This window comes from Ipomoea triloba, chromosome 9, assembly GCF_003576645.1.
Source record: "Ipomoea triloba cultivar NCNSP0323 chromosome 9, ASM357664v1".
NCBI lineage: Eukaryota > Viridiplantae > Streptophyta > Magnoliopsida > Solanales > Convolvulaceae > Ipomoea > Ipomoea triloba.
Genome location: NC_044924.1, coordinates 1,077,490 through 1,102,347, shown reverse-complemented (window position 1 = coordinate 1,102,347; position 24,858 = coordinate 1,077,490). Strand labels below are relative to the sequence as shown.

At 37.9% G+C, this 24,858-nt stretch overlaps 1 protein-coding gene across 1 annotated transcript; it reads right to left on the bottom strand.

Moving 5' to 3' along the window:
* Nucleotides 1-10,851: 10,851 nt before the first annotated feature.
* LOC116030406 (kinesin-like protein KIN-12D) lies at nucleotides 10,852-24,722 on the bottom strand. The gene is made up of 38 exons (XM_031272650.1): nucleotides 24,543-24,722; nucleotides 23,718-24,468; nucleotides 23,443-23,598; nucleotides 23,275-23,358; nucleotides 23,019-23,138; nucleotides 22,817-22,930; nucleotides 22,640-22,732; nucleotides 22,344-22,504; nucleotides 22,195-22,269; nucleotides 22,016-22,103; nucleotides 21,870-21,928; nucleotides 21,725-21,788; nucleotides 21,567-21,632; nucleotides 21,361-21,480; nucleotides 20,970-21,074; nucleotides 20,632-20,867; nucleotides 20,478-20,547; nucleotides 20,326-20,391; nucleotides 20,192-20,236; nucleotides 20,013-20,092; nucleotides 19,834-19,915; nucleotides 17,421-19,139; nucleotides 16,868-17,275; nucleotides 13,949-16,465; nucleotides 13,749-13,856; nucleotides 13,550-13,671; nucleotides 13,388-13,475; nucleotides 13,229-13,303; nucleotides 12,901-13,143; nucleotides 12,718-12,816; nucleotides 12,501-12,575; nucleotides 12,359-12,417; nucleotides 12,161-12,272; nucleotides 11,971-12,081; nucleotides 11,715-11,885; nucleotides 11,535-11,600; nucleotides 11,336-11,455; nucleotides 10,852-11,235 (listed from the first exon to the last, which is right to left on the bottom strand). Exons 2-38 carry the CDS (start codon nucleotides 24,465-24,467, stop codon nucleotides 11,107-11,109), a joined length of 8,856 nt encoding a protein of 2,951 aa, XP_031128510.1. The 5' UTR covers nucleotide 24,468; nucleotides 24,543-24,722; the 3' UTR covers nucleotides 10,852-11,106.
* Between the last annotated feature and the right edge of the window lie 136 nt (nucleotides 24,723-24,858).

Below are 24,858 nucleotides of genomic sequence, written 5' to 3'. Positions count from 1 at the left end.
GTTTTTTAGAATGGTACTCCGTATTTCTTTTCCCTTCTTGACAGTGCCATGCTGTTCTGTTTTATCAACTTGAGCAATGCCAATTATATTTGCATTGGTCTAAATGAGAAGCAGCAACTTATTCATTTGAAGAATGGGTATTTTACCAGTGCATATCCTCTGCAACCCAAAGCTAAAGCATGTTCTACTCAGAAGGCGTAGGTACAGATTAAAGTATGATTTCTTCTGAGGACTTCCTGGGCCTTCTGTACCACGAAAAGAAAAACCACATGGTCCTATACAATGCTCCATTTGCAAAGTGTGGAATTAAAATACGACCCCAGTATGGATAATATGGTCCCGGCAATTTCAGCAGTGTGAATAAAATTGCAATGGCAATCAAATGCCAAGGAACTTCAGCATACTGAAAGTACAATCACAATGCAGGAACGTAAGAAATAACACAAAGGAAATTGAGCGAAAAAACAGTCATCCTTTAGCAAATGTTTAACAAAAACAGAATGCAAAGAATGGATTATTACCTTGAGAGTCGAGGATGGTTCTAAAGCTGCAGAGTTCAAGATCCCAGCTATGGAAGCACCAACTATAAATGGAAATGGGATAAGATAACTCTTTCGTTCGTGTGCACAATAAGACAACTAGCTGGCTGAGGAAACTACAAGTAGTGGCACATACAAGCATTTGAAAACAGCCAAGGCAAGGTCAAAAATAAGCTGAACGAAGTTATCCAATACACTATTCCAAGGGAAGATTTTGACAGGCTGAGGAGAACTATCCCACAGCTCTCTAGCCTTGTTCACTATGTTGTCCAAGTTTAAACTCAGACTTTCGTCTGATTGCCCTGCAGCCATGCTCATTACACGAAATATTCTTGGCTTTGCAGCAATAGATGCCCTATAAGGTCTTAAGTTCAAAATATACCCCCCATTTTTCACCACTGACGGCAAACCCTGCGGTGACAGGACCATATCTCAATGTTATTGAACATGAGTGCATAATAAGAATGATAAAAAGGGCAAAAGGAAACTCCTATCATCTTCTACCAAAATGCAGCTAAGATACAGAGCAAATGAATCTTTGAATATTGAAAATCCAGAATTCTTTATGCATTTTTTCTGTAGAAAACTGATGTTTCAGACCAGAAAAAATGCAGAAAACTGATGTTCAGAACTGAAAGAAAAGTTTCTGATTTATATTTCTGATCTATACAAAGATTACAAGATGTTTCTACTCTCTACTCTCTATTATTTCAGATATACACACTAATATATATACACACAAGAGACATAATAAAACTACACTGCTCTAGGTAGACACTACACTGCACTGCTCCTGCCCAAGAAGTCAAAGATGTGGACTGCCCAAGGCAGATATATTTAATATTTCAACACTCCCCCTCAAGCTGAGTTGTATATATTATACAAACCCAGCTTGGAATTGAATTCTTCAAATCTTGTCCTAGGTAGAGCCTTTGTGAATATGTCAGCAATTTGTTTATTTGTATGAATGTAGTTGAGTTCAATGGTTCTTGAATTCATCTTCTCATAAATGAAATGCCTGTCTATTTCAACATGCTTTGTTCTATCGCGATGAACTGGGTTCTTAGCAATGCTGATGGCAGCTTGACTATCACTGTGCATTTTGAAGGATCTAGGAACCTCAATTTTCAATTCATTCAACAACCTTTTAATCCACATCCCTTCACATATACCTAATGCCAGTGCACGATATTCTGATTCAGCACTGCTCCGAGAGACCACTGACTGTTTTTTGCTACGCCAAGTGACCAGATTTCCCCATACATAGGTACAGTAACCACTAACTGATCGCCTATCAGTCAACTCTCCAGCCCAACTAGAATCCGTGTAGACTTCTAGGTCTCGATTGTCATGTTTTCTGAAGTGTAACCCAAGACCTGGTGTCATTTTGAGGTACCTCAGAATACGATAAACTGCTTCCAAATGCTCCTCATTGGGGTTGTGCATATGTTGACTTACAATACTAACAGGGAAAGCAATATCTGGCCTAGTATGGGAGAGATAAATTAGTTTTCCCACTAATCTTTGATAACTCCCCCTCTCCACTGGAGTTGGTTCCCCACTCCGGTTTGTCTTTAAGTTAGGATCCATTGGAGTATCTGCTGGCTTACTCCCAAGCATTCCAGTCTCATTTAGAAGATCTAAGATATACTTCCTTTGAGATACAACAATCCCTTCTTTAGATCGAGCTACCTCCATTCCAAGAAAGTATTTGAGGGGTCCTAAGTCTTTGATCTCAAATTCTGATGCAAGAAATCTCTTGAGATTTGAAATCTCACTTGAATCATCTCCAGTTAGGATTATGTCATCCACATAGACAATAAGAATCGCTAATTTTCCTGTTGAAGAGAATTTCACAAACAAGGTATGATCAGCTTGGCACTGGGTGTATCCAATTTTTACAATTGACTTTGCAAACCTATCAAACCATGCCCGAGGTGATTGTTTCAAGCCATAGAGAGCCTTTTTTAGTTTGCATACCAATCTTCCGCTAGAGTTCTTCTCAAAACCTGGTGGAATTTCCATATAGACTTCTTCTTCCAATTCTCCATTTAAGAATGCATTTTTTACATCCAATTGATATAAAGGCCAATCACAATTTACAGCAAGTGATAACAAAACTCTTACTGTATTGAGTTTGGCAACAGGCGCAAAGGTCTCCTGATAGTCAACACCATATGATTGAGTGAACCCCTTAGCAACCAACCGAGCCTTGAATCTATTGATGCTCCCATTTGGATTGTACTTGATAGTGAAAATCCACTTACATCCAACTGCATGTTTTCCTTGAGGTAAGTCAACAAGAACCCATGTGCCATTTTTCTCAAGAGCATTGATTTCCTCATCGATAGCAACCTTCCATTTGGGATCTCTTAGTGCCTCATAGATGTTTGTGGGAATCTGGACAAGATCAAGAGAAGAGACAAAAGCTCGATACATAGGAGTTAATTTCCCATAGGCAACATACCTTTCTATAGGATGACTAGTGCATGTTCTAGTACCCTTTCGATGAGCAATAGGCAAATCAATATTATCAATGGTAGTAGGTACAAACGCATTGGTCATGGGGTCCTTACCTTCATGATTTTCAAGGTCAAGTGAGCTCGGATGTGTGCTTGAACAGTCCTTGCTTTGTATGTTGGCCTCTATATTTTCAAATTTTCTCCTTCTATAAACACGAAGTTCTTTGTTTCTTTCTTCAAGTGGTGCTTGAGGAGGTGAATTTGGTAGCGTGTTTTCTGAGGATGGGTGGTTGATTAGAGGTGAAGGTGGGTTGATTGTAGGGAGAGAGGATGGTGGTTGACAGACCATGTTTTCTGGAGTCGCATCTGATTGAAAAGGCAAAGGAAAACCAGATGATGGAGGTGATAAATTTGGTTGTGTTAGAGTGGTTTGATGCTGGTATGATGGGACATTAGGGAAAAAAGAGGTAGCCTGGTTGTCCTGAAGTGTTTCCCAGAGTTGGTATTCCCTCGAATTCTCCCCCTGAATACCAGATTTGGGAAAGAATGATTGGTGTTCAAAAAAGGTGACATCCAGAGTATGATAAACTCTTTTTGTGGATGGGGAGTAACATTTGTACCCCTTTCGAGTACTAGAGTACCCAATGAAGATGCATTTGTGTGATTTGGGGTCAAGTTTTGTTCTTTTGTGATCATAGATATGGACAAACGCAGTACAACCAAAGATTTTAAGTGGCAATTCTGAAGAAAAAACTGAGTGATGAGGGAATGCTTGTAGGAACAGAGTTCGTGGTGTTTTGAACTTTAAAACACGACTAGGCATACGGTTTATGAGATAAGTGGCAGTAAGAACAGCTTCCCCCCAAAAATGTTTAGGCACATGATTTGAAAACATGATGGATCGAGATACTTCAAGGAGGTGCCTATTTTTTCTTTCAGCCACCCCATTTTGTTGAGGGGTGTCGACACAGGAACTAATATGGACAATTCCTTGATCTAACAAGTATGAACCAAGAATTGAGTTGAAATATTCTTTCCCATTATCAGTTTTCAAGACTTGAACTTTTTGTTTGAACTGATTTTGAATCATGGAATGAAAAACTTTAAAGATTGATGCAGTTTCAGATTTTTCTTTCATGAGGAATGTCCATGTGAGTCTAGTGTGGTCATCAATAAAGGATACAAACCATCTAGAACCATTAACATTTTTCACCCTTGAAGGTCCCCAAATGTCACTATGAATTAATGAAAATGGTTGAGAAGGTTTGTAAGGGTTACTTGGATAAATGCTTCGAGTATGTTTTGCGAGTTGACATACTTCGCAATGAAAAAGGTTGGGCTTTTTACTGGTAAATAAACTAGGAAACAATTTTTCAAGATAAATAAAATTTGGATGTCCAAGACGAAAATGCCACAACATGACTAGACTCTCATTGGAAACAGAAACAGAAACAGAATTGAAACCAGAATTGAAAGCATAACCTGACTTGGGAACTTGTTTATTTTCATGAGTGTTTTTGAGAATATAGAGACCACCACAAACTTCAGCACTGCCAATCACCTTCCCTGAGCCCACAACCTGAAATTCACAATGATTAGGATAGAATTTAGTCACACAATTCATGTCCCTAGTGAGTTTGCTGATGGAGAGTAGGTTGCAGTTTAGTTTAGGAACAAAGAGAACGGATGAAAGGAGAAGTTCATTAGTTAGTCTGACTGATCCTGTTCCTATCACACTGGAGAGGGATCCATCAGCAATTCTGACCGTGGTGGGATAAATACACGGTTTGAATGTATGGAAAACCTTTAGATCACCTGACATATGGTCTGATGCCCCAGAATCCACAATCCAAGGACTTGTGTTGTTGGAATTTGCAGCAAATGCATGAGAGGTGTTACCTTGATGACTTATCATACTACCATGTGCTTTGGCTGAAGGTGGAATTGGTTGTTTTGCAGCAGATAGCTGCCCAAATATCTTCTGCAGTGCCTCAAGTTGAATTTTTGAGCACGGACCGACTTCATTGGGTGATGCTTCAGATGTTGTAGCCACATTGAGGGCTTGAGGAAGGTTGGGATGATTTGTGACAGCCGAGTGAGAAGGATGTGATGAATTGGATGAATAATCCAAAGGTAAAGAATCTGCTGGAAGGATTTCATCAAGTTTAGACATAGCTGCTGCAGATTTTTTTGGTGAGGGATGACAAAACAAAAAATCTGCTGTAGAGATTTGGTGAAGGATGATTATCAGAACTGGAATGGATTTAGGACTGATATTCTGGGTAGAAATGGAGATTTTCTGGGATATCAGAACTGAAATTGATTTAGGACTAATATTCTGGGCAGAAATGGAGATTTTCTGCTGCAGAAATGGAGACTTGCAGAGCAGAAAATGAGGTTTTCAGAGCAGAAAATGGAGATTTTTCAAGACTTTCAGGTTTCAGAACTTGAGCTCTGATACCATGTAGAAAACTGATGTTTCAGACCAGAAAAAATGCAGAAAACTGATGTTCAGAACTGAAAGAAAAGTTTCTGATTTATATTTCTGATCTATACAAAGATTACAAGATGTTTCTACTCTCTACTCTCTATTATTTCAGATATACACACTAATATATATACACACAAGAGACATAATAAAACTACACTGCTCTAGGTAGACACTACACTGCACTGCTCAAGAAGTCTGCCCAAGAAGTCAAAGATGTGGACTGCCCAAGGCAGATATATTTAATATTTCAACACTCCCCCTCAAGCTGAGTTGTATATATTATACAAACCCAGCTTGGAATTGAATTCTTCAAATCTTGTCCTAGGTAGAGCCTTTGTGAATATGTCAGCAATTTGTTTATTTGTATGAATGTAGTTGAGTTCAATGGTTCTTGAATTCATCTTCTCATAAATGAAATGCCTGTCTATTTCAACATGCTTTGTTCTATCGTGATGAACTGGGTTCTTAGCAATGCTGATGGCAGCTTGACTATCACTGTGCATTTTGAAGGATCTAGGAACCTCAATTTTCAATTCATTCAACAACCTTTTAATCCACATCCCTTCACATATACCTAATGCCAGTGCACGATATTCTGATTCAGCACTGCTCCGAGAGACCACTGACTGTTTTTTGCTACGCCAAGTGACCAGATTTCCCCATACATAGGTACAGTAACCACTAACTGATCGCCTATCAGTCAACTCTCCAGCCCAACTAGAATCCGTGTAGACTTCTAGGTCTCGATTGTCATGTTTTCTGAAGTGTAACCCAAGACCTGGTGTCATTTTGAGGTACCTCAGAATACGATAAACTGCTTCCAAATGCTCCTCATTGGGGTTGTGCATATGTTGACTTACAATACTAACAGGGAAAGCAATATCTGGCCTAGTATGGGAGAGATAAATTAGTTTTCCCACTAATCTTTGATAACTCCCCCTCTCCACTGGAGTTGGTTCCCCACTCCGGTTTGTCTTTAAGTTAGGATCCATTGGAGTATCTGCTGGCTTACTCCCAAGCATTCCAGTCTCATTTAGAAGATCTAAGATATACTTCCTTTGAGATACAACAATCCCTTCTTTAGATCGAGCTACCTCCATTCCAAGAAAGTATTTGAGGGGTCCTAAGTCTTTGATCTCAAATTCTGATGCAAGAAATCTCTTGAGATTTGAAATCTCACTTGAATCATCTCCAGTTAGGATTATGTCATCCACATAGACAATAAGAATCGCTAATTTTCCTGTTGAAGAGAATTTCACAAACAAGGTATGATCAGCTTGGCACTGGGTGTATCCAATTTTTACAATTGACTTTGCAAACCTATCAAACCATGCCCGAGGTGATTGTTTCAAGCCATAGAGAGCCTTTTTTAGTTTGCATACCAATCTTCCGCTAGAGTTCTTCTCAAAACCTGGTGGAATTTCCATATAGACTTCTTCTTCCAATTCTCCATTTAAGAATGCATTTTTTACATCCAATTGATATAAAGGCCAATCACAATTTACAGCAAGTGATAACAAAACTCTTACTGTATTGAGTTTGGCAACAGGCGCAAAGGTCTCCTGATAGTCAACACCATATGATTGAGTGAACCCCTTAGCAACCAACCGAGCCTTGAATCTATTGATGCTCCCATTTGGATTGTACTTGATAGTGAAAATCCACTTACATCCAACTGCATGTTTTCCTTGAGGTAAGTCAACAAGAACCCATGTGCCATTTTTCTCAAGAGCATTGATTTCCTCATCGATAGCAACCTTCCATTTGGGATCTCTTAGTGCCTCATAGATGTTTGTGGGAATCTGGACAAGATCAAGAGAAGAGACAAAAGCTCGATACATAGGAGTTAATTTCCCATAGGCAACATACCTTTCTATAGGATGACTAGTGCATGTTCTAGTACCCTTTCGATGAGCAATAGGCAAATCAATATTATCAATGGTAGTAGGTACAAACGCATTGGACATAGGGTCCTTACCTTCATGATTTTCAAGGTCAAGTGAGCTCGGATGTGTGCTTGAACAGTCCTTGCTTTGTATGTTGGCCTCTATATTTTCAAATTTTCTCCTTCTATAAACACGAAGTTCTTTGTTTCTTTCTTCAAGTGGTGCTTGAGGAGGTGAATTTGGTAGCGTGTTTTCTGAGGATGGGTGGTTGATTAGAGGTGAAGGTGGGTTGATTGTAGGGAGAGAGGATGGTGGTTGACAGACCATGTTTTCTGGAGTCGCATCTGATTGAAAAGGCAAAGGAAAACCAGATGATGGAGGTGATAAATTTGGTTGTGTTAGAGTGGTTTGATGCTGGTATGATGGGACATTAGGGAAAAAAGAGGTAGCCTGGTTGTCCTGAAGTGTTTCCCAGAGTTGGTATTCCCTCGAATTCTCCCCCTGAATACCAGATTTGGGAAAGAATGATTGGTGTTCAAAAAAGGTGACATCCAGAGTATGATAAACTCTTTTTGTGGATGGGAGTAACATTTGTACCCCTTTCGAGTACTAGAGTACCCAATGAAGATGCATTTGTGTGATTTGGGGTCAAGTTTTGTTCTTTTGTGATCATAGATATGGACAAACGCAGTACAACCAAAGATTTTAAGTGGCAATTCTGAAGAAAAAACTGAGTGATGAGGGAATGCTTGTAGGAACAGAGTTCGTGGTGTTTTGAACTTTAAAACACGACTAGGCATACGGTTTATGAGATAAGTGGCAGTAAGAACAGCTTCCCCCCAAAAATGTTTAGGCACATGATTTGAAAACATGATGGATCGAGATACTTCAAGGAGGTGCCTATTTTTTCTTTCAGCCACCCCATTTTGTTGAGGGGTGTCGACACAGGAACTAATATGGACAATTCCTTGATCTAACAAGTATGAACCAAGAATTGAGTTGAAATATTCTTTCCCATTATCAGTTTTCAAGACTTGAACTTTTTGTTTGAACTGATTTTGAATCATGGAATGAAAAACTTTAAAGATTGATGCAGTTTCAGATTTTTCTTTCATGAGGAATGTCCATGTGAGTCTAGTGTGGTCATCAATAAAGGATACAAACCATCTAGAACCATTAACATTTTTCACCCTTGAAGGTCCCCAAATGTCACTATGAATTAATGAAAATGGTTGAGAAGGTTTGTAAGGGTTACTTGGATAAATGCTTCGAGTATGTTTTGCGAGTCGACATACTTCGCAATGAAAAAGGTTGGGCTTTTTACTGGTAAATAAACTAGGAAACAATTTTTCAAGATAAATAAAATTTGGATGTCTAAGACAAAAATGCCACAACATGACTAGACTCTCATTGGAAACAGAAACAGAATTGAAACCAGAATTGAAAGCATAACCTGACTTGGGAACTTGTTTATTTTCATGAGTGTTTTTGAGAATATAGAGACCACCACAAACTTCAGCACTGCCAATCACCTTCCCTGAGCCCACAACCTGAAATTCACAATGATTAGGATAGAATTTAGTCACACAATTCATGTTCGTAGTGAGTTTGCTGATGGAGAGTAGGTTGCAGTTTAGTTTAGGAACAAAGAGAACGGATGAAAGGAGAAGTTCATTAGTTAGTCTGACTGATCCTGTTCCTATCACACTGGAGAGGGATCCATCAGCAATTCTGACCGTGGTGGGATAAATACACGGTTTGAATGTATGGAAAACCTTTAGATCACCTGACATATGGTCTGATGCCCCAGAATCCACAATCCAAGGACTTGTGTTGTTGGAATTTGCAGCAAATGCATGAGAGGTGTTACCTTGATGACTTATCATACTACCATGTGCTTTGGCTGAAGGTGGAATTGGTTGTTTTGCAGCAGATAGCTGCCCAAATATCTTCTGCAGTGCCTCAAGTTGAATTTTTGAGCACGGACCGACTTCATTGGGTGATGCTTCAGATGTTGTAGCCACATTGAGGGCTTGAGGAAGGTTGGGATGATTTGTGACAGCCGAGTGAGAAGGATGTGATGAATTGGATGAATAATCCAAAGGTAAAGAATCTGCTGGAAGGATTTCATCAAGTTTAGACATAGCTGCTGCAGATTTTTTGGTGAGGGATGACAAAACAAAAAAATCTGCTATAGAGATTTGGTGAAGGATGATTATCAGAACTGGAATGGATTTAGGACTGATATTCTGGGTAGAAATGGAGATTTTCTGGGATATCAGAACTGAAATTGATTTAGGACTAATATTCTGGGCAGAAATGGAGATTTTCTGCTGCAGAAATGGAGACTTGCAGAGCAGAAAATGAGGTTTTCAGAGCAGAAAATGGAGATTTTTCAAGACTTTCAGGTTTCAGAACTTGAGCTCTGATTACATGTAGAAAACTGATGTTTCAGACCAGAAAAAATGCAGAAAACTGATGTTCAGAACTGAAAGAAAAGTTTCTGATTTATATTTCTGATCTATACAAAGATTACAAGATGTTTCTACTCTCTACTCTCTATTATTTCAGATATACACACTAATATATATACACACAAGAGACATAATAAAACTACACTGCTCTAGGTAGACACTACACTGCACTGCTCAAGAAGTCTGCCCAAGAAGTCAAAGATGTGGACTGCCCAAGGCAGATATATTTAATATTTCAACATTTTCAAAGCAAGACATTAATAACTAGGTTGAATTTTTTCAAAACTCAACATTTTCTAGCTCGAGAAATTCACCCCAAAAAAAATCTCAATTAAAGAAAACAAAAATGAATTACCTTGTAGACGCCGGCATAAGGAGAATTGAGCTTGAGAGCCATCAAATTGCCCGATTGGGAATGAGTGCAACAGCTCAAGAAATGAGCGGTCGCCATGGATAAAATTTTCTTTCTCAAGAAATTGTGTCTTTGAGTAGACGTGCTGCCCGTGGGGTTTAAGGGTATTTTCTTAAAACATTTGTAGCGCTTCTCCAGTCAATAAAAATTACTTGCGAAGTATAAAAAAACATAGATCAGTTTAAGAGTTTAAGTTACTCCAACCAAATTAAAATGTTCAATAAATTTCTTCATCCCGATTCCCGATGGCCTATAGTATATATTTTTTTTTAAATCAACATCGAATCTATTATTAATTAGAAGATGAAAGTAAGGACCGAATACAATAAGAGGACTAAGTTCCAGTCGTGAAAATCAGACAGAGAGCCTAGCCCTTATTATTATTATTATTATTGTTTGGCATATATTATCAAGTTTTAATAAACTTTTACAAATTTGATTTTTATATTATAAATGTATACACATCCTAAGTGATATTGTTACTTGTTAGGAAATACATAGCATCACTGGATCATTGAATTTGGTTGGAGAGGTCAGAAGAAAGAGGAAAATAAACATAAATTTGTCATCTTATATCCATCTTTACAACAAACAATAATGTACTATATTATATATATCATATCTGTCAATATTTACAACAAATTGTCAGCTCAGAGTTACAAAAGCTCTCTTTTGCTTGTGTGCTGATACATTTGGCTGCACAGGGAAGTAGAAGTAGTACAAAGATTATATATATTTACAACTATGACCAAAAAACAATTGAATGTTAGCTTTTGCTAGCAAAAAGCTAACCAAGCACATGAATCATCAATCTTCAAACAAAATCTGCCATTGAAGAGAATTCATCTGTCCAAAGCAGTAAGAAATGGTGATCTATTTGGATTTTGTCCATTCTCATCTGCCATTGAACTTCTAGCTGAAGTTTGGGGCATCAGCTCAGATAGTCGCTGTCGTTCATTACTCATTTTATTCTAAAAAAAAAAAAATCATACTAATTTAGTTAGGAGACATTTCTTTTACATGCAAAGAACTGGAAAAAGTTGCAAATGAAAAGGAGGTTGATGCACTTACCTTGAGTTTGACGTCGTGCAACTCTCTCTCCAGTGAATCAACTCTATTCTTCAGCTGCTCAAGTGCTTCTTCGGCCATAGGCAGGTTTACCTCAGATGTCTGTCTTTTTATTCCAGCAGCCTGTGAGGTTTGTTAAAATGAAATAACATTTCTTAAAGGGTCATAGAATGTAAGTGTAAGAAACCAGGCTCAATCAGACCTTCAACACACTGGAGCACAAGCCTAGTAACTTCTGAGCCAATTGAAGTTTTTCTTCTTCTCTTTCCTGTTGTAAGTAAAATTTGGAGGTTATTTATTAGTCACCATCACTCACCAATGTAAGACACTTCCCTCACAAACTCGCATCAAAGCACAAAGGCATTATCATTGAGTTACTAACCTTCAGTTTGATCTCTAACCGTTGTTCCTCTTCAAAATTAAAGTGGGGGCTTCTCCCATTAGATGCACGGAAGTGAGCTAGCTCTTCCCGAACACGTGCAAGAATTGCTTCTGTTTTCCGCAGCTTAAAAGTAAGGTCATCATTCTCATTCTTCAGCGTATTGTTTTCTTCCTATTAGAGAAAACCCATACAAGATCATTTTTCAAAACTTAAAGAGATTTTTTCTGATAGTTGATCTGTTGTTCCAACTACTTACCTTGATTTTTGCATGATGATGGATGCGTTGATGGAGGTTTTGCTGCCCAGACAGCTTCTTTACTTCTGCTTCAAGTTCCATAACCCTTTTCTTATGATTAATGTTCTCCATCTGAGATAATAAAAAAATTTTGGGCTGAGTATTCTAAATCGACATAACATTGCATATATTAGCTAACAAGATTTTTTACCTTAATCATTTCATTTTCAGTTGTAAGCATTTGATCTCGCTCGTGCAACTTTTCTAGTGCAACCTTTGCAGCCATCATCTCAGCTTGTTTTCTCTCAATTTCTTCTAGCCATCTATAAATTTAGAATTGAAGTCACTCAGAAATGCATAAGAAATTGTTACAATTCTCAGGTTTTTAGTAAAGGTTTAAATTAAATACCCTTTCCTCTCCTCGATAAATTCATTTAGCTGTTGCTTCAACTTATTTACCTCCTGCTCCTGAAAGCAGGAAATCATAGATGAGAGGTCATATAGAACTTTAAAAATCATAGTTAGTGTCAACACAGTAAAACTAAATTTACCTTAGCCACAGCATCTACATTGTGAAGTTGAGCCTTCTCTGCTAACATTTGCACTTGGTGATTATCCAGCAAAGTCTTATTGTGACAAGTGAGGAAAACAAAAGCAAAAGTTTACTCAGAACTGATTGTCATTTAAACATCCACAAGAGGAACAAGAAAGTGAGATATGATTTTACTCCTAACATCTTTTAATCAAGCTAGTAAAAAGAAAAATTACCGCATAACTATTCATGTCTAGTTTTAGACCCAATAGATCGCGTATTACGTCATGGGTCATGCTTTCTGCAGCAGCTAATCTTGAATTCAGCATGAATATCTGCAAGATAAAATATCAGATTCAGTAAAGGCGCTTAACAAAATTACAGAATATATGCTAGCAAAGCTGTTTTCTCAAGGTTACCTCCTTTTGTCTACTTGCAGCTAGAGCCTCAAGTTCTTCAATTCGATGCTTTTCTGCTGTTAGATCCTCATCCCTCTCAGACTTCAATTGCTGAACCAATCCTATCCCAATGCATTTGAAAGGAGAACCAGAACCTCTGGGCTTCAAAGCATTTTTCTCCAATTTGTTTGATGATGAAGTTGAGCCTTGGGTGGCATGGACATCCAACTTGACTTTCTCAGCCATCGCTTCCAATGTCTTGAACTGTTTCAATTCAACACACCATGCAGTTAGTAAAGAAATCAATATGATCCCACTTCAAAATCGGGTAGTGTATGCATTTCCCTACCTTTTCCTTGTACTCACTAGCCTGTGCCTCAGCATGCAAATTCAATTCAGAGATATGACCCTTGCATTGAGCAATCTGTTGAAGCCAATCAAGTAAATAAGAGAAAAGAAAGTAATTTCTTTTTGGAAAAACCCCAGGTAATATAAGGTCTGAACTCACTTCAGCATCTCTCAAAGCTATCTCTTTCTCAAGGATTTGGATGCGCTGAGAGGCTTCTAGAAGATTCTTCTCTTTTTCATCCAAATTTCTGGATACGAGTTAATATAAATGGTTAGAAACCATTGAATGAGACTATCCAACTCACTAACCATTGAAGCATACCTTTTCGCATCAGCATCACTGCTTTTAACACCAAGCATTTGTTGTTTGACATTATGCAGTTCCATTTCAAGTTCCTCTCTTTGTAACCGTTGCCGCTCAGCTTCTTCTTTGATAATGCCAACCTTCACAAAGTGGGATGTGTCAAGAGAGGGGAAAAATATTGTACCATTGATAGTTTAAATTTGACAAAATTCAGTACCTTGTTTTCAAGCACATTTACTGTGCAGTCTAACTCTTCAATAGACCGCTCTAATAGTTTTACCTCCTCTTCTTTCTCTTCAGCATAGAGTTTTCTGATTTCTGCTAACTACACCAACCAAATCACATGTTAGCTAAACTGGTAACAAAAGTTGTTAATAGAAAGTTAAAGCATAACTAAACCACTATACCACATATTACCTCTTTAGCTTCTAAAGCAACTGCTTCATTTTCCTCAGCAAGCACTTGTGCCATCTCAAGCTTCTTCTTCAAAGCAAGAAGTTCCCCACTGAGATCATCCTTCTCACAAGTAACCAGATTCAAGTTTCTCCTTAGGGACTCAATTGAATTGTTCATTTCTAAAAGAGCAGAACCCATTTCAGAGAGTTCATTTTCTAAGTTTTCACTGACCTTCCTTTGTTCTGTTAATTCTTCTTCCATTAAGGTTTTTTCTTCTAAGACATCATTGATACTTGCTAATAGCTCATTATTTTTTCTAGAAAGTAATTCTACATCTTCACTTTTTCTTGAGACATCTGACTCCAAATCAGATATTATGCTCTTGTTCTCCAGCAACTGAGCTTCAAGCTTGATATCCCTGGAAACAATTTCATCAAGCTCACGCGATTTTTTTTCCAACTCACTTTCCAAAACATTTAAAGAAGCCACCAAGTTTTCAATTTTATCCTTTTGATCCTTAGTATTTGAGGCTGACTCCTGCAATAAGCTGAGATCAAACAACAGCCCCTTAAGAATGTCATCCTTCCTTAACAATTCATTCCCAAGAGAAGAATTTTGTGATACAATCTCTTTAGCAAGATTCTCTAATAACTCAAACTCTCCCAGAAACCTAGATGCATTTCCCACTTCTTCGCATATCTTATGAAATTCCCCTTCTTGTTTATCAAAGTTCTTCAAGAACACAGAGAAAACTCTGTTGATCAAGATATCATTATTGCAGACATGATTCTCCAGTGAACAAATTGCATCTCGCAATCTATCACTTTCAGCAGAAATCACCCTTTTGCTATTTAAAGATGATTCAAGTTCAGCTCTCATGACCTCCAAATCCTGAACAAGTACACCATATTCTGCTTTCAACCCCCTCAGCTCACCCTGAAGTGCATCATTATCCTTACCAAGGCAGCTTATTTTCACAACCTCGGCATCTTTCATTTCCAACTCTTTCTGGAGTCTACATGACGCTTCTTCCTGCAATAAAATCCTATTCTGGAGCATCTGGTTTTGTTGATCAAGGTCAGAGATACGACTGGAAGAAACTTCAAGATCTGATTCCTTAATCTTCAATTCTTCAATTACTTTCTCTAGTTCTGAGTTAAGTTTCTGAACCTGGGATGACAAAGTTATCTTTGTTCCAACTACTTCACAAAGTTCAGTTTTCAATTTCTCATTGGAGCAAGCAATATCCCTTAGTGAATGAACATCTTGTTCAAGAGCTTTGTTGATATCATTGAAATGGGCAATTGTTGAGTTTTTTTCATTAAGCTCTAACACCAATTTTTGTTCTTGTTCTTCTGCTCCTTCAACTTTTCCTTTCAGAAAAGAAACTTCAATTTCCTTGTCGACCAATATTGATTCATTGATTGATACATCCAGGCTATAAAGAATCATTTCTCTCTTCAAGTTTTCAGCCACTTCACAGTAACTTCTATTAGTTTTCTCAAAATTGGATATTAGGACAGCCATCTCCTGTAATTTCATTGACAAGATGAACACCTCGAAATCTTTTACAACAAGTTTCATAATAAAATCCTCTTCTGCAGATTTCATGGCCTCCTCTTTCTCCTGAAGCAATCTCTCTCGATCCACAAGAGTTGCCAATACATTTTGGTTGCTGAGATGCATTTCTTTTATCAATTCAGCCAGTTCTGACCCCAAGTGATCAGATCTTTTCAACATTAACTCCTCCTGAAACTGTAGATCAATTATTTTCTTCTCAAAAGTTGCAAGCTTTAATGTCAACTCACTGGTTTCACCTTCTTTCCTAGAAATACGATCAAAACTACCTTTGATATCGGCCAATAACTTTCCCTTGAGAGTTCTACACATTTCAAGCTCTTGCCTTGCTTTAAAATTGTGCTCTCTCAACTCAGTTATTACAGAATTTGATTCACACAGACCATGATGCAGTAGACCATTTTCTGCGTTGAAACCATTTACCGCTTCTAGGAGAATTCCAGAGTGGCAGAGGTGAAAGGTAGACACAGCACAATCCTTGACAATAATCTCAGACCAGATATCCTCAATCCATGACCTCATCAGTTCAGTTGTGTCGTGAAGGTCAGACTTTATGTTAAGGACATCAGAGGCCATAGATATAAACTCTTCCATCCAACAACTATTGGCTTGTGATATTATATCTTCCAACTCCAGTACCTGCTGCTTTACCATTGATAGATCTGATTCAAACCCTTTCTCCAGTTTTCCAGCATACAAGTCCTTTAGATCATTGGCAGACTGCAAGCAATGGTTTTCATTTTCTAAAATGTCCCTTTCATTGGTTAATTTCACCTCCTTTTTCTTTAGCTCTTTATTCTCAAGCTTCAAGGCTTCATTTGCTATCATCAACTCATTAATCATTATGTCTGCATCCTTCATGGTGTCCTGGACCTCTACAAATTTAGCAAGAATACAGGAAGCTTCAGTGGTTTTCTGTATAGCAATTGCCTTTGCATCTCCAAGTTCAGCTTCCATTAGCTGTTGCAAATGGGTGTGAGGGACATGGAACATAGAATCAAATTAATATAGATCATTACTAGGTTAATCACAGAAAAAGAAAGTAACATAACCACTTTACAAACTGAAGGGTCTATCTGATCCTATACAAAAGGCTCCTGCATCTTGCATGGTATAGGGAAGGAATACACATGCAGCAAATGGGTGAGAGGGGCACAAAACATAAAGTTGAACTGATATAAATCATTATTAGTTTAGTAACAGGAAAAACAACTTAACTATACTGAGAACTAAAGCTATATCAGGTCCAGTGCACAAGGCTCATGCATGATGCAGGGCTTAAACCATGACTTAAAGGTCAAAGGGTGAGTTATTAATATATGCTCAGAATTAATTATAGGAAAAGAAAGTTGCATGGCTTACCTCATTTTGTTCAAACCAAGAATTCCTATATTCCTGCACGGCATATTCTACTTGTTGTAGCTTTTCATCTACTTCTTCCATTTTGAGCTTGACTTCTTGTTCAAAGTTTTCTACGGAGGTTCCAAGTGCAACTATTGGAATAAAAAGAGATTCAATGCTCTCGCGACTCTGCTTTTCAGCCTTGCAGACCTCTTCTTTCTCATTATGTAATCTGGCCATCTCAGCTTGCACTTTCTTCAAGCTGTCAAGAGCAGATACAATTTCCTTCTTCAGAAGAGCTATGGTGGCATCTCTTCCATGTGGAGTCTTCTGGCCAGCTATATTTTTCTGGATTTCAAAAGAAGGATCTTTCTGTTCAGTTTCCACATCCTTACAGGAGTCAACTGGTTGCTTTGCATTGGCACCTGTCTGCAACCATACAACAATATATAACTTAATTAATATGGAGTACATGAATAACCAGAACGCCAGAATCAAAAAGTTATTCACCAATTAAAAAGTAAAATAACTCTTATTAGCAAGCTACTGTCTAACACAGTAAATAGTTTCTTACCCGTATTTCACATTCTTCCTTAACAGAGAAATGTGAAGGATCTTCATTGGTAGTATCTCTCTTAGGTCTCCCATGCCTTTCTACATGCTCATTCATGCAGGAACTTACTACTGAAACACCAGTTTTTAACTCTTCAAGTGTCTCCATGGTTTCCATGATGTCATTCACTTCAAGCTCTTCAAGTTTCTGCTGCATAGCACTGGCATGTCTCTGCTGCTCTGAGAGCTCCAACCTTAGTCCACTGCAGGTTTCTTCCAATGCCTGTAATTCTAACTTGAGAGATTCAATCTGTTGCTCAGCTTCTTTTCGAATGATTGAAGACTGATTACAGAAAATATTATGCTCTTGCATATTTGCTTCTAGATATTCCCCAAGCTTCACCTCCTTTTGTTTAAATGCATCAATGCAACTGGATTGTAACTCAGACAGCCAGTTAACAACCACGAAAGCAGCTGTTGCACAAGTGGATGTTTCTCTAAGTTGATCCTCCACATGTTTAACTTTGTTCTTGTATTCTGAGACAGCTTGCACTTTAGAATTCAATTGGGATGTCAAAAGAATAATCTCTCTGTCCTTTTCACTGCATTGTTGCTGGTGTGCTTCAGTCATTACCAAAGCTGCTCCTCTTAAAGACCTCAGCATGGACTCAACATCATTTCTTTTATTAAGAGCATCCTCAAGGCTCCTGTTTAGATCTTCTATCAATAAATCCTTTTCAAAAATGTATTTTACCATCCTCCCAAAATGATCAGATATCCGACTTGCTTGATTTTGTGGAAATGAAGTGGATATTAAATCAAGCTGATCAGATGCATCCTTTAGCGCCACTTGTCCCCCACCAAGAATTGTTTCCATCTCATCGCTAACTTGCTCCAATTCTTCAAGCAGACTCTGTAATTCTCTCTCTTTTTCTTCAAAAGCTCCTCTTAATGTTCTATTATCTTCAGTAATCAGATAATTTTTTTCCTCAAGTTCTTTAATTTCACACTGTAACTGAGACAACCTATCTAGGCTCTCCGTTTCCTTCAAGTGACTGGCCTGGACTTCCTGCTGAAGAAGAGAAAGTTCTTCCTGCAGGCAAACAATCACTTCAGCAGTTTCAACCTCAACCTGCGTACGTATTTCATCCATTTCTTCTGCATTCGATGTTTGTAAAGCACGGTCACTTTGGTACCATTTGTTCAGTGTTTTTGCCTTCTCTAGAGAAATGTGCATCTTTTTCAGCTTGGCTTGTAAAGGAGTATCTTCACTTTCCAGGACTTTAGGGAATGAGAGATCTCGCAGTTCTTGAGAACAGGTTTTCTCCTTTAAAGAAGAGATCTCTAGTTCCTGTTTCTGCACAAGTTCTGCATAGCGATTGTTACTATTTCTAAGATCCTCTACCTCATTAATTGCTAGAATTTGTTGAGACTCAAGAGCTTCAATAATGGATTTTGCTTCCTTGAGTTCTTCCTGAACATCTTTATATTGCTTTGTTATAAACAGAATCTGATCTTTTGATGACTCTAGATCTCTGTTCAAAGATAGTGCTCTTTCCTCTGCTTCGTTGTGGGATGACTTTTCTTCTTGGAGGAGAACTTTTAGAAGGTCCAACTCTAATTGCAAATCCATGATTTTCTCTGACCAGTTAAGCATTTTATCACAGCTTATATTTGGCTTCTCTTCATGAGCAATAATTGCTGACTGGTAATTGAGAGGAGGAGCTTCTGATATAGACTCCTGAAACAACAAAAAAATTGTCACCTATTGAGGCCTGAAGTCCAGCATTGTATGCACTGTAAAAGCATGGATCTTATGGGTTCATTTATGTAGAATGCAAGAACAGTCCTCATGTAAATGAATTTTCAGGATATTCTTGTAAAACCAATGCCTTCACCCGATTAAATATTATTTCCATAGTTCAGAGTAATAGTTAATCAGAATCTGTAAGCCTTAACAATGTATATAAGATTGAATGATCAACAAGTTTCATAGTATTGTCAATAATTGAACGCTCTGCATAAACTGCAGGATGATGCTGTGTTAACACAAGCTTCAATGCTTTGTTAAATCCTTTTGCAGCTAAGAACAATGTGTCTAGAGTTGGTGCATGTTTCTACTTTACACTTTATAATATCATAGAGAATGTCTAGAATCTAGAAAGGAGCAGTCGAGCAGCTCAAGCAAGCTTCTACAACTCACAAAAAGCAACACAGCATAACAAAATTACCATATCATATCTTAAATTTTGGTTATTAGAGAACCATTCAACCACTTCTTCTTTAGTTAATGAATTACATTTCTAGACCTCAAACTTTAACAGGCACCAAGAAGCCAAAGAGGAGACATAATGTTGCTTTTGAATCTTCACTTTAAAAGAAAACTAAAAATTAATTAAAAATAATAATAATAAGGATCATCTGTATTAAATTACCTTTATAACTTCAACACCACTATCATTATCTAGAATTGAAGATCCCATGCCACCAAGTGAAGCACGTAAGTCAGTTATTTCTCTGTAGACAGTTGAAAACTCAAATTAGGTCTGCATTGGAGATGGTTAAACAAATTGTTTAAATTGGGTCACCAATAAGGTACTTAAAAGGATTTTACCTTCTGAGTTCTGCATTTTTGTCCAAGCAACTGTTCAGGTTTGACCTGCATTCTTCTAACTGAGAGAGAGTCTCTTTTAACTGCAAGAATTATAGCACATATGACTATATGAGAATCTAGGTTCCTCTATTTTTTTTCCATAACATAATTTACTAGATATGAGAAATTGAGAATCCAACCTCCCTGCGGAGTGAGTTGTTTTCTTTACTAACATGAATAGATTCCTGAAACAACTCAAAAAATCATTAATAGGATTCATGAAAAAAAAAAAAAAAAAAGAAGAAAGGAACAAAAATGGCATTAGGTATATTACCTGAGAAGGAATATTTATATCAAAATGATTATGCAGCTTCAAGTTCCCATCAAGAGACAGCCGTAGCTGTTGACAAATGAAATGTGTATGATAACAAAGTTCAAAATGTGAGAAATACAGAGTATGCAATACACATTAGAGTCTTGAGGTACCTGATCTCGCAATTCAGACACTTCAGATAACAACATATTTCTCTCTCCTTCTTCATAGAAGTCTTGAAATCTAAACGTTGCAAGAAAAAAGATTGAGAGGAAAAAATAAAAAATAAAAACTAGCAGAAAATCAGACTAATGTTCAACAATATACCTTCTGAGTTGTTCCAAAAGCCTAATATTTTCAAGAGCGAAGCGAGTTACTTCTGGATTTTTATCAACTTTAGCACGAATCAACTGAAGTTCTTCAGCAAGTGCACGGTTTTCTTCCAGCAGATACGTATCTGCCGGTGTTAATCCATTGAGAAGAGATTCCATTCGTTGAATTTTGTCTTCCCTAAATTTCAGCATCATCTTTGTGCACCTGGTATCTTCCTCTCTTTGGCGAACCTGAGAAGCAACAGGTTTATAAAAAGGTAGCTCAGGAATCTTGTCTTATTGACAGGATGCAAATCCTGAAATAGAATTGTAGATAGTGGGCAGGATACGAACCAGACGGTTCAGTTGCTCATTTTCAGCTTCAAGCTGTTTGATAGATGTTTCAGCCATCTGTTCCCTCCTCAAAGCTCCAGCAAGTGTAGTCTCCAATGATTTGAACTGCAAAGAGAAAGGAAGAAAAACAAAAACAAACAGTTTTTTCAAGCAGCCAGCTAAAAATCATGTCACTAGCACTAACATGAGCAGAATGGACTTGAAAGACATGATATTCAATAATTCAATGCAATCTTGTAAAGTCAGGAAAGGCCAACTATATAAGGCAGATGTAAATTCATCCATAGCATATGCAAGACAGTAGCCAAGTAGATCATGATTCTGGAATTAAAGAAAGAATTAATCTGAAAGGACAAGGAATAAAACAGCAATGATTTTACTATTTTAGCACCTGTTTAGTTGATAGTGTCAGGCTGTTTTTGGATTCTTCTTCCCTTTGGTCTCCAGTACATGCTGCACCAAATGACAAAGAGCGGGAAATGTTCTGACGTTTTAGAGTAGAAAGTTCCTCCTGTTCAAGTAGCCACCATTATCAGTTTAACTTATGAATTGATTAATGACCAATTAATATCCCAATGAACAAAGAGGTTTAGCCACCTTCAGAAGTCTTATCTGATGCTGTAGTGCTGCAACATCTGCTGATGAGTCTTCATTCACAACAGCCTTTGTGATAGAATAAATAAATAAATAAAATGAGCTACCTGGCTGATGTTTCAGTGAAAATAACATTTCTTGTCATAAAAAAGGAGCCTTACATTATTCTGAATGAGTTTTGCTCGCTGAGCGAACTTCAGTGTGTTGAGTGTTTCAGCAGCACAACTGAAAGAAAGTTAAGAACCAGGATATTATAAGTCAGGCTGAATTCTGTAAAATATAGAAAAAAGCAAATAATATACCAACCATATGGAAGGGCTAACATTGGCTATCATCATTGTCTTTGAGTTCCCCCCTAGTGAGTCCTGTATCCATATTTGTGTTAAAAACTTAACAGTTCAAGACATTCAGAATCAACAATAGGATAAATAGGAATTGTTTACACTTTTCACCTGAAGAAGAAATGTCAATCTTGAATCTCTGTAAGGAATATGCCTCGGTCTCCCATGTGCAATGTCAACTAGAACCATTATCACGTGACTGTAGAAAAATATTTACCAGGGAAGTAAATATAAAGACCTTGAAATCAGACTATTGTTATCCAGGAAATAACTGATAGTAGTGGAAATACCCTAGTGTTGATAAGGATTTGTTGATATTTGCAGCCTCCTTTAGACGTTCACCCTCAGCACCAGAAGTCTTTTGCCTATATAACAGGCAATGTGAATGCAAATGAAGTGAAGGGCAGTATTGATTATAAACATGAGAACTGCGCACTACCTTTCAGAACCAGCAAGATCAACCAGATTCAGCCTTGCAAAACGAAAGTTGGAGGCGGAATCTTTTTCCCAACTACTCTCAATTACACAGGTAAAGACACTGTGGGAGCGGCTACTTTCTCTATTCATGTTTGTTGCAGCAACTCTCCTATTAGAAGAACCCTAAAGGAAAAGTTGAAATAAAAACATGAAGGAACTTTGCAACACTTGCAAATAGATGCACATATATGCTTAAGCGATTGTATGGAAGTTATTAGACAAATGAACTGAAGAATACAAATGCTAACAATATGTCACCTGACTCAAAAGCTTAAGAATATCGCCAACTGTTTGAACCTCAAATTCAGAGAGATTTTCAACATACACACCCTTTGTGATATCTTCACGCAACTGTAAGTAGAAAATTTAGTATGAGGGAAAAGCATTTAGTGAAATTATTCCAAATTCAAAACCAGCTTGGTATACACCCATTACCATCAAATTTGTGGATGAAGGATCAAGAAGATCTGTAATTTGTTCATTATAAATCTCTAGGAATGAGCATTTGCAGCTATACTTTAACCTCTCTTCCCTTCGACTTTCCTCTTCCTGAGCAAAGAAAGCACAGCAGATATGATGGACACTGTTAAATTAGAAGGTGAGAGTTAGAAGAGAATGCATTGGATGCATTAATTACCGCTCTTATCCTTGTAAACAAGAATTCAAATATGCGTGGTGTCATTCCACGATTGGGACTTGGCCTGACTTCTAGCTCTTCAATTTCACCAAGCATTGTATATGTCTTCCCACTTCCAGTCTGCAATATAAGGCTATTTATATCAATATAATGACACTAATTCTGGAAAATAGAACAGAAAACAAGATAAGGAGAAAAGTAAAGCAGATCATGAGGGGCTCAAATATAGGACGCAGAAAGATTATAATGTCAGCACCTGTCCATATGCAAAAACGCAGCTATTGTATCCAGACAAACAGTTTTCTACCATTGGTAAACCAGCCATTCTGAAAAGTGTTTCCTGCAAAATCAAAGTGAGAATCAGTAAGCAACTTCTAGAACCAAGTTTCTTAAACACAATTCAATATGATTCTTTCTTCAAGACCTGGTCTACTGATTCACATGCAACATGATCAAAGGTGAACCGAGTTTCAGGCTGTCCTATCCAGGTGATGCATTGTGCACTTTCCTGCTTCAAGCACCTATTATATCCATTATTACTTCTCTCCATGCCATTGAGAGGTCTCACACGTATCAATACCTGAATCAGTTCAATGCAACCAAACAAACAATTAACCATGATAATGAAGTTGAACAAGCAATATTCTGAAGAAACCAGTCTTAAAACAAAAAATTTCAGAAATGAAATGGGCAGCTTACCTGTACATTGTGCTCCATCCAGAAAGATGGATCTTCCTTGAGTTCAAAATGTGGTACATCAACGGTATTAACAACAGTAGATGTATTACAGCTAATTGGAACCCCCTTGGACAGTGCCATGTAATTGGCCATTCGAGCACCTCCATTAGCAGGAGGCCTAGAGCCACTAGCTAAACAAAAACCAGGATTTGGTGGCTTACTCACGCTCTTAGTTGGTGTGCTTTGAGTAGAATTGCACTCTGAGTAGCTTGAGTTCGCCCGAGCAACTGTCCTAGTAGATCGAGGAGTACCCATATTTGCCATTGTCCTTGATGGACCCCCATTGGCAGTACCATCAAGCTTTACTTCATCCTTCAACTCTATTGAGCTCATATCACTTCTCTGAGCCCACCCAAATCGGTTTTTCTGCCTTTCTGGAGTTTTAAGTGGCATTGTTGAATCGGAATATCTGCCAGACTTGGACTTTGTTGGTGTTCTATCTATTCTAGCAGCCCTAACACCCACTTCTTGATCTACAACACTCTTTTCTTGAATTGTGCTGGGTGTTCTAGCTACTTTAGCAACCCTAGCACCTACTTCGTGATCCACCATACTCTTCTGTTGAATTGTGTTCAAGGGAGGTCTGGATGAATCCACATTACTAATCTGAGAACCCAGTGAGTCGCTGGGGTTCACTGGCACATTCTCGGTTTCCTCCAATTGCGGATTTTTATCAGCATTTCGACGCAAGAATTTGAAGTCCCTCAACATTCTGCACTCAAAATATCGAATTTAATCTTATTTTGTTAGTACTGAACTTTGAAATGAAAGGCTTCAGATTAGTACCTGTCGGAAGAAGTGAGAAAAAGGATTGTGAAGCCCCAAAACTGAGAAATTGTTTTCCTCGGATACACAGAGGATAAGTTGGTTCCTGAGCTGGTTCCTCACAGGATTTTTCAACTGAAATAGTTCAAGACTTTAATACAAAGTATTGAATGAAGAACACATTGTCTCCCCCCTCTCTCGCTCTGCTTCAAAGGTGTAATCTTTCTGCATTCATGTGTATTAACTGCAACTCGCAGAAGTGGAAAACTTCCCCCTCCCTCTCTCTCTCTCTCTCTCTCTCTCTCTCTCTCTCTCTCTCTCTCTCTCTCTCTCTCTC

Bases quoted from the DNA above. Each gene is read 5' to 3' on its own strand.
- LOC116030406 (XM_031272650.1), bottom strand. From the start codon at position 24,467: ATGTTGAGGGACTTCAAATTCTTGCGTCGAAATGCTGATAAAAATCCG. The intron at 13,304-13,387 runs GTGAGTTCAGAC...TGGCTTCAACAG, and splicing joins TAGCTTTGAGAGATGCTGAA to ATTGCTCAATGCAAGGGTCA. The intron at 12,817-12,900 runs GTAACCTTGAGA...TTTATCTTGCAG, and splicing joins CTGCAAGTAGACAAAAGGAG to ATATTCATGCTGAATTCAAG.